The sequence below is a fragment of the Fulmarus glacialis genome, unplaced genomic scaffold (assembly GCF_000690835.1).
Source record: "Fulmarus glacialis isolate BGI_N327 unplaced genomic scaffold, ASM69083v1 scaffold21193, whole genome shotgun sequence".
Lineage (NCBI taxonomy): Eukaryota > Metazoa > Chordata > Aves > Procellariiformes > Procellariidae > Fulmarus > Fulmarus glacialis.
In genome coordinates, this window is record NW_009202609.1 from 1 (window position 1) to 9,194 (window position 9,194).

Sequence of the window (9,194 nt, forward strand, 5' to 3'; positions counted from 1 at the left end):
GCCGGTGCTGCCCGGTGAGTGGCCGAGGTGTCAGGGCCTTTCCTCGGGGGGCACCTAGGAGGGGGGCGGGGGAAGGTTCACCAGGGCCGAAGGGGACCCCGCCGCTTCCCCTCGCCTCGGGCGCTGTGGAGGGGACGGGCCTCGGTTTAAGGGGCTTTGGCTTGCCCGGGATTAGTGACTGCGTGGGGCCGAGGTGCGGGTCCTGCGTGGGCTGCACCTGGGCCCAGGCAGTGTTGCCCTTTATCTCCCGAGGCTTCTCGTGTCCTCTCTGCCTCCCAGCGCTGCGAAGGCTGGAGCTGTCATTGGCGTTAACCGAGGAGCCCCAGAGATCTTCTGGTGGGTAAGAGGATTATGAGGCTTCCATGCTCATTCAGCCTCTGGCCTTGCTTTTGTGAGCGTGGCCATGATATCTTGTAGCTGGACACCTGCTTGCTGGGAGTAAGGCTTGTTCTAGATTACCAAACTTATCTGAGAGGTTCCTGGGGAATTGCAGCTTTTCAGTGCAGATGCAGTGTGTCTGCACTGAACTGATGGTATTGAGGTCATAATAATAAAAGTGTTTTCTTCTAAAAACAGATAAATAGCTAACACGTAGTTATCTTGGTTAGTTAAAGTCAATCTTACGTGCCAGTGATGCTGTCAGTTTACAAAAGTGATTAAGAGCAGTCTTTGTTGGGAGAAATGTTGTACAATTTGGCGAGTGCGTAACATAAAACATGTATTTTTAGCAATGGAGGCTCCATATGATGGCACTGAAGTAACTGTGGTGATGGAGGAAATAGAGGGCACTTACACTTACGCATCACCAGTGCCGTCTAAGAAGAAAAAGAAATATAAAAGTACTGGTGATCATGGAGAAAAAGCCAAAAAGCCTAGGTAAGTTCCTTCTGTCGTCTTTAGCACCTGCGTAGGCTATGGGAGCAGTTTTCCTTGTTTCTGATGAGTGAACTTTGCAGTGCACTTGGAACACTTTATGGTGTAAAACTGCATATATAAAAAATTAGCTTGACATTTAGGGCCCACTGTGACATCCTTGCCTTTATGGGTGCTACCGTTGCTTGATCTAAAGTTTGTGTACCCCAGAATAATTTGCTTCCAGCTCTTTCTCCTTACTTCAGAGGTTCTCCTCAGAATCTTAGTTTTCATTTGGTTAAAAAATGCATTTACCAATGGAATTGAATGTAATGTGCTTGTCATTTGACCTTGAGACAAACGGAAACCTCGTGGATTTCTTTTTCCAAAGGAATTTATGTAGAATGATGTTAATGTTTTACCCTCTGGTTGTGTTTCAGATCTGCTTACCTCCTCTACTATTATGACATTTACCTGAAAGTACAGCAAGAGCTCCCCCACCTCCCTCAATCTGAAATCAACAAAAAGATCAGTGAGAGCTGGAGGTTGCTCAGTGTGGCTGAAAAAAGCTATTACTTGGAGAAAGCCAAGCTAGAGAAAGAGGGATTGGACCCGGTAAGTCATCTTTCTGGCAGTTCTTTGCCACGTGAAGAGAGAGGCACTTAACTGCTTACACAGAACTGTGTGTGGGAGAATCACTTAACTGCAGATTCCAGTTTGTATTTCTGCTTAGGACAGCCTATAAAGAAGCAATGCGTGAGGCCACTGCCTCTTGATTTTGGCTTCTGTTCAGTCAAGGGATGATGTTTTGAAATTCAAGATGGATATGTCTAGTACCCGCTGATGGGGATGGTAGTTATTTTTGTGTTGTGTAATCAGGGTGATTGATGGTAAAGTGGATGATAAAACCAGAGCTGAGAGGGATTCTGCAGGCTCTGTCATGTGGAGAAATTCTCAGCAAACTACCTCAGGAAACCATCTGAACTTTAGGCACTAAGTAGCAGGATTGAGAACTGAATCTCTTCCTTTTCTTGTATTCCTTTATTCCATACTCTGTTTTTGCTTACAGAACTCCAAGGTGTCCGCTCGAACTGCAGTAGTTCCAGACATTCCAGGTTTCCGTAAAATTCTTCCTCGCTCAGATTATATAATTATTCCCAAAACCACTCTTCAAGAGGACAGGAGCAGGCAGTCGCTGGAACTGTGTGTGACACAGGGTCAGACAGTGTCCGAAGGGTTAACAGCTTCCACTAATATCTCAAATGTCTCCCGTGATGCTGTGCAAAACATCGTTTCTGTGGACTCGAGCTATGTTGGCATTTCTGAGCAGTGCATTGCTATCGAAGGACTAGCAGAAGAGACTGCTTCCTTTGGTCAGCCAGATGCTGTAGAAGAAGTGGTTGCGTCAGAGGTTCTCTCTCACTATGTTGGGCCTGTGACAGAGAAAGTGGCTGGGGATATCCTCTTGGATGAGGCTTCTTTGGAAATAGAAGGGCAACCGTATCAGACAGCTCGAGTAGTTATTGAAGAGACTCTAGTTAGCAGCTCCACGGACATCTCCAACGGGAGCATCACTGTGGCCCGTCCTCAGGTTTCAGATGGTGTGTCTGTGGTGACCGTGGTGACTGGGAAGGTAAGTTATTCTAATGACACTCAGCCTCCTGTCAGCGTCTCACCTGAAATGTCCAAGTGCCGTTTAACGCGTTTTACTTGAGGTCCTTGGTGGCTGCAGGAGATCCTGTATTGCCCAGCATGCTTATGCTCAGTGGTGAGGGAAACAGCAACTTTTGTAACTCGATGATTACAGTGTCTCTGCTTGCAGATTGACTCTGCCATATGCTGATATCACTTGTGTCTTAAGATGACTGCTTGAGGTTTTCTAAATTATTTCTTATAACAATACTTGGGGTGGGTTCCACAGTTGGACTACAAGATTTTGGGGAGAAAAAATGTTACCTCTGTGCTGGTAGCTGTTTTCTTGGTTGCAGAGAGGTAGAAGGGAGTCTTTTTAAGTTGAGGTGTTAGGGATCGGTTATAGAAAACTTTATTCTGTGAAGAACTGGATCTGCTGTTTTCAATTTCAAGCTGTGAAGACTTTGGTAATTTCCAGAGTAGACTTGGTAAGGCCATTGCTTTTGAAACGATTGCTCTTCTTTCCTGCTTTCTAGTCTCATTAGTCCTTGAGACATATGTTCAATGGTAGGGTTCGTGAGAGGGTGGGACACAGGTCACCACATCTCTAGTTTTTTGCATGTATTTTCCCTTTGGCTTCATTTTAGGATACTGAAGAGAGTAGCTCCTCCACGCCTGCTGCACAGTTTATTATGTTGCCTTTGCCAGCCCATTCTGTTGTGGAGAATCCAGCATCAATTAAATTGGTAAGAAATTCAGAGTCTTGTATGGTATGTTAAGGTATGGATATAATACCATAGGTTTGTCTTGAAGATGTTAGAGTAGAAAGGGTTTGATCATGGTCCAGTTCTTAAAGATAATCCAATTTGGAGTCATCATGTCAGTTGATATATTTCTTATTCCTGGTTGTATGCCTCGTGTATGCTGATGGGGGTCTCTGACTTCCTAGAGTGTCTTATACGGGCCTGTTTCTGCTGCCTTCTTCCTCAAGGAGTTCTTGGAAGCAGATGGAGTAGATAATGCTATCACAACGCATCTCGCTAACAGCAGTTTCTGTGTTGCCCTTTTCAGGGTCTGTGTAGCCATCTATGTCCTCTACTGGGATGCATATTTATCTTCATAAAATGCCAGTGTCCATCCCTTTAAGGGCAAGAATCTGCTCTTGTGACAGGAACACGTGAGCTCCCCAGTCTCTTGGATGGCTGTCGCTTTGGCCACGTGACAGGAGAGAAGCAGTGACCTAAAGTTTTGAGAACTTGTGTAAAAGGTTGTGTGGCACGCTGCATGAGGAAGAATGCTATTATTTCTCTAATCTAACCACTCCAGCTGCCTGTATTTCTGTAGCCATTGTAGGACTTCATTGTGCAGTCAGCACTGCAGCTCCTACTGTTGTATAAGCTAGCATTAAATCCTGTTTTCCAGGTCCTCTATGCTTCCAGCTGGTGGAGCGCTGCAGATATTTATAGTGGTGCATAGCGTGATATTCTTCTAGGTGTCTTAGGGAGAATGGAAATACCTTGGGCTTTTGTTCCTGAGAAGTGCCTAGCTTAAATTGTCTCATTTCTTTGACAGCAGCACTTGCACTTCTAGAAACAAATGTACCTAGTTAGGGACTTGCAGCACAACAGCTCCCTCGGGAGTGTAGAGTACAGAATATTGAGAAGTGCTGTGCTGACAAAAACTCAATGTGTTGATGCAGTTGTCCTGGCAAAGATGACAGGTTCTGCTTTAGTTGTTTTTATAAATAGCGCCTGGTGATGCTGCTGGTTTTACAGTAGTTTATAGCAAGTTAAAGTAAAGCACTAGGGAGTACTTGACCACTGCATATAACTGATGAAACTGCCTCTGCATCATGAGTTCTTGTCTTCAAGTCTTGTCATCCCATTGACATGAGTCTGTTAATCACATCTTGCTTCACTCTGGACTGCTGTTTGAATCATTTTTATACCATCTTATTATGACTTTTTCATATGCATATGAGAACTGTAACGTCACTGTAAATGCAAGGTTAGCTTCTCCAGTAGGTTATATGCATTGCTCGTCTCTGCTCTGCAATTTGATCTAAATTCTGGTAATACTGAAGGCTCTTGTATAGACTGAGCATTTAGACTCAGAGTAGTTATGGTGCTGACTCACTCTGATCCAATTGTGTGGTGGTTGATCAGTAAAAGGAATAATAGTGGAGGGCTGGTGATTTGCTGAATAACATTTGTAAAGTGCTTACGAGGAAAAAGGGAGCAATGAGCACAGCTTTGTGTTTTTCAGCTCTGTAGAGAAATTCTTGACAACTCTTGTTTCAGGCAACCACCTATACTCGCAGGGGACATGGAAATTGCACCAATCCTGGCTGTTCCTTCACTTACGTCACCAGGCATAAGCCACCAAAATGCCCGACATGTGGGAACTTCCTGGGAGGGAAATGGATCCCAAAGGTAAATATGCTTTTCCTTCCCTGATTTTCAGACAAAAAGTGCTGGTTTTGTGAATGCCTGTGATATTTCTAGACCTGTAGATCTAGCACAGGAGGTCAGATATGCCAGAGTTGATTCCTGCACTTGTGTTCCAATGGTTGTGCTGGAGCAAGTCACCATTGCAGAGGACACTCAGCCAAGGTGAGACAGACCCGAAATCACCACACCTTGGATAAAGATGCCACTTGTAATGGTGTCAGTTAGAATAGATGGGGCTGCATTTGGTAACTCTCATTGAAACGACACACATTCGTCTGGCCCTCTGCCTGTGTTATAGTTCCTGTGACAGGCATTGCCTGTTCTTGCTGTTACAGCCCTAGCTAAGCTCAGGGATTTGGTTGAACCATTTGTTTGTGGTAATTTGTCTGTGTTTGAAGTCCTTCTACAACTGAGGTTTTCTGTGGTCTTTCGACATCATTTTTTCCACAGAAAGGAGGAACAATTCTCAACTATAGTAGGTATATGATCCTTTGGGAGCTAGCTAATAAAGTTGATCTAGTGGAAGCTGAAGTGCTGTTAGGTATTGTTGACTCATGGCCATGTGTCTGATCATTCATGATGTTCTGACCTTTGGCTGGAAGGAAATTCCCAGGTGTTGGTGGAGTTGTGAAGTTTGTTTGAGTGGGAAAGTCCTTCTCCACATGATACCTACTCTGCTAAGTTATTGGCATCTCTACTAGCTGTATACAGCAAAAACCACTTGCTCCTTAAACCTTGGCCATGTCATGGTAATTAGTCAGCTCTGAGCAGATGTGTGTTCATTAAATTTCTGTCTGAAACAGGGCTCCTCAGGCACAAGTTAAAGGATATTCTCAGTGTGAAAATTTGCATTGACATTCAGTGGCTGTATGTGAATTTGTTCTGAACCTCCTTTGTTTTGTGTCTAGATCCATTAAGCATTTAGGGGCATGAACTATTTCAGGCAGCTACCAAACTCTGTAGCTGATGTCTGGGCTTCCTGTGTGGGAATACAAATAGTGATGATGGCTTCTTAGCTTTTGTTCTGTAAACCTGCTGAAGTAGATAGATGGCTAACTGCAAAAACATGTTTCTGCCTGAATATGGCATGCCTGCTCCTGTTAAATCCTACACTGATTAGAACTGAGAGGTTTTAGAGGGAGTTTTCTTTCTAGCTTTCAGTTTTATTCTGCTTTTCTGGGAACACGTTTGCATAAACAGTTCCACTTGTTTTCATGGTGTCATGCCTTGGGAAAAACATGCACCAGCAGTTTTTTTCAATGGGTCATAACATTAATAGAACTGAAACTAAATATATACATACCTTCCTGTTCCTTAGAAAAGGGACTAGGTTAGATGATGTCCTTATGAGTATGAACTCTGTAGAGAGCTTAGAATTGTGTTTATCATGCCAGAAACTCTTGATTCCATTTCTGATATCTTTTTGCATGTTACTGGTTCAGTGTTCCATCGTACCTTTGCTGACCCCAATACATGGCTTCTGTAGCCTTAGTCTTGAAGGTAACGTTTTTCTTAGAGTCAAAAAACCTTTCTGAGTAATTTTCTGATTCCTGACTTGCTCAAATGCATGCTTTACTGAATGCACGTGTCCAAAAGATACAAGTTCTCTATCCCTTTGGTTCCTCAGTAGTGTAGAATAACAGACAGTGTGAGAGAGCTGATGCTACGAAAGGGGAGCGTAGGAGGTGGGTCCTTGTTAGAGGATGGTCGGTGAGTTTGTGATGTTGATGCTAATGGTGATATTTGAGGGAGTTTAAGAAAGACTGATTCTTCAAAGTAAACAGTGTCTAAAAATAATACATGAAGGGCCAGGAGGCTAGATAAAATGTTAACAGGGACTTTGCTGTCGTTGGAGATTTATGTCTTTCTGCTCTCGTACAATTCACTGCTTAAACACTTAGGATTTTGCTGTTTTGATCCAGCATTAAATAGGCCATGGCAAACCTGGCATATGTGAAGAGAACTTACTTATCTGTGAAAGCCTAAAGCTCTGAAATAGGACTATCTCTTTCTTTCCAGGAAAAGCAACCAAAAAGCAAATCTGAGCCAAGTCCAGGTACCTCTCTTAAAACTCCGGCAGCTAAAAGAGGTCAACAGTCAGTATTCACAGAACCGGCAGCTGTTAGCGAGAGTACCTCCAAGTCTGCCTTGGAAAGCTCTGAAGCTGTCAGCCAGCTGCTGAATGCTGTGCCTGTTGGAGGGCAAATGCAGGAGACGGAGTGGAAGGAAGTGATCATCTCTGAGGCTCACATTCTTGCAAACAATGTGCTTGCTGAAGACAGTGGGAATGCTGTTGGAGTGATGCTGGGTCAAGAGAGCCAACAGCAAGGAGATGCGTCTTCGGAGCAGGCAGAAAAAGATAGCGTAGGGCTGGGGATGCCACCGACTTCTGAGGTGCTGAGTCCAAATGCCTCTGCAAAAAAGCCAATGGGGTGAGTCAGTTTTCCATATGTTATGGGAGCGTATGATGTCTGTTGTGTGTTGACGGGACTAATCCAAGAAATTGAAGGCTGTTGGCAGTGCTTCCTGTAAGACCTGTTCTGTTTACTGTCTGTTTTCTGCCAGTTCAGGATTGTTCCTTTGAGATTGTTTTGTCCATTAGAGCTAATTTTTTTTTTTTGAAGTGACAAATTGTAGTCACAGGGCAGATGTATCCTTAGCACTATTTCTCCTTTCTACTGCAATAGCTGTTATTATTGTGCTGATAAAGCACAGTTCAGGGAAGAGAAGAAAATTGAGGCTGAGGGGGAAACCATGGAAATTTTTTTCCAATTGTAGCTCTTGTCTTTCAGAATTGATGCTCCAGCTGCTGCACACAAAGGACAAGAAGTAAAGAATAAACCAAGATCTAAGCCCTCCTTGCTGGCTGCAGCAAGACCCATGCGAGCCATTCTGCCCGCACCAGCCAGTGTGGGGAGAGAAGCCAGCACTGAGCAGCCTAGCAACAGACAGGCCTTTGCGAATACCGGTAAAAGCAGTATTCTCTGGTATGCTTTGGGAGTGGTTGTCTTTCCTCGCCGTATTGGAGTGGTGTCTGTCAAATAATAAGATATGTCTGAAGGGAGATAGTGACCTACCCTAGGAAAAAACCATACACTCTAACTGAGAGTGCAGGTAAATGGGCCGTGAAACACCTGCTTGGGTCATTTCAGGTTCAGAGGAAAAAGCTCACATGACTATGGTGGCATTTACCAAAGATGTCATAATGAAACAGGACCTGTTTTCTCATATCTAACCTGCTGCATTCTTTTCCTCCTTCAAGACAAGCATTCCCCTGTGAGAACATCAGGCTTGAAGCCCAGTACGCTGAAACAATTGGGCCAGTCGATTCTGCAGCCACCAAGTGCCGAGGAGCGAAAGGTACCTACGGTTTGTTCTTCAAATGTATATTATTTTCCTGTGGGTTTTTTTTCCCCAGATGAGGGATATGACCTGAGTGGTGAGAAATCGAACATGAAAATGTAGCAGCCTTATGATGATGAGATCTGTGACTGACAGTTTTTATGAGGTGGCTCGGAAGCAGCACGAATGCTAGATGGCTGAGTGTAGGAACTGAACTGAGAGATGCTGTTGGACAATCCTTCTGTTGGCTGCTTTGAGAACCTCCCAGCTACTTCCAGAAGATGTTTTGAGGATCTGCTGGTGCTTTGATAATCTGACATGCAATACTGAGTACTGAGTCTCTCACCTGTGAAATATGACTGAGTATGCCAAGATGCTGGAATACTTCTATTTGAATTATAATGCCTTAGTATGCAAAACAGTGTGTTGTAGTCCTCTTATATTAAATGAACATTAATTTTTTTCTTGGGAGTAAAAAATGCTAATATGTATTGCTTACAGGATGTATGTATTCAGTAGTCTCATAGGTGGTTTTTTTTCTGCTTTCAATCTTTAGCTCCACAGTGCTTTGACCAGCAGGGCATCTCAGGTTAAAGTAGTGGAGGTCAAACCAGACATATTCCCTTCCTACAAGTACAGCTGCACTGTAACTTTGGTGAGAATTTTTCAGACTGATTTTCAGTCAGAAATTTCTGAGTTATGCCATGGGGAGTGTCATCTCTGGGATGAGACTTTCGTTTTACTGACTTGCAGAAATGTATTTCATATTTAATGTGAGACAATCTGTACTTTGCATGTCATCTGTTGACCTAATCCAGAGTGACTGTACTCTGTTGCAGTCTTGTTTGGGACCTTGTTAAGAACTGGATTTTCCTTCATGTCCTAGCATAATCACCATCACTTCCTTGAGTTCAGCAG

The 9,194-nt window shown here is 43.7% G+C and overlaps 1 protein-coding gene across 1 annotated transcript in view; it reads left to right on the forward strand.

Moving 5' to 3' along the window:
- Positions 1-730: 730 nt before the first annotated feature.
- The window catches only part of HMGXB3 (HMG box domain containing 3), a 17,895-nt gene continuing 9,431 nt past the window's right edge, over positions 731-9,194 (forward strand). The window contains exons 1-9 of the mRNA XM_009574360.1: positions 731-876; positions 1,293-1,467; positions 1,922-2,485; positions 3,132-3,230; positions 4,785-4,916; positions 6,954-7,366; positions 7,727-7,902; positions 8,197-8,294; positions 8,833-8,931. Of these exons, the coding sequence (XP_009572655.1) occupies positions 731-876; positions 1,293-1,467; positions 1,922-2,485; positions 3,132-3,230; positions 4,785-4,916; positions 6,954-7,366; positions 7,727-7,902; positions 8,197-8,294; positions 8,833-8,931 (1,902 nt within the window). The remainder of the gene's footprint in view (positions 877-1,292; positions 1,468-1,921; positions 2,486-3,131; positions 3,231-4,784; positions 4,917-6,953; positions 7,367-7,726; positions 7,903-8,196; positions 8,295-8,832; positions 8,932-9,194) is intronic.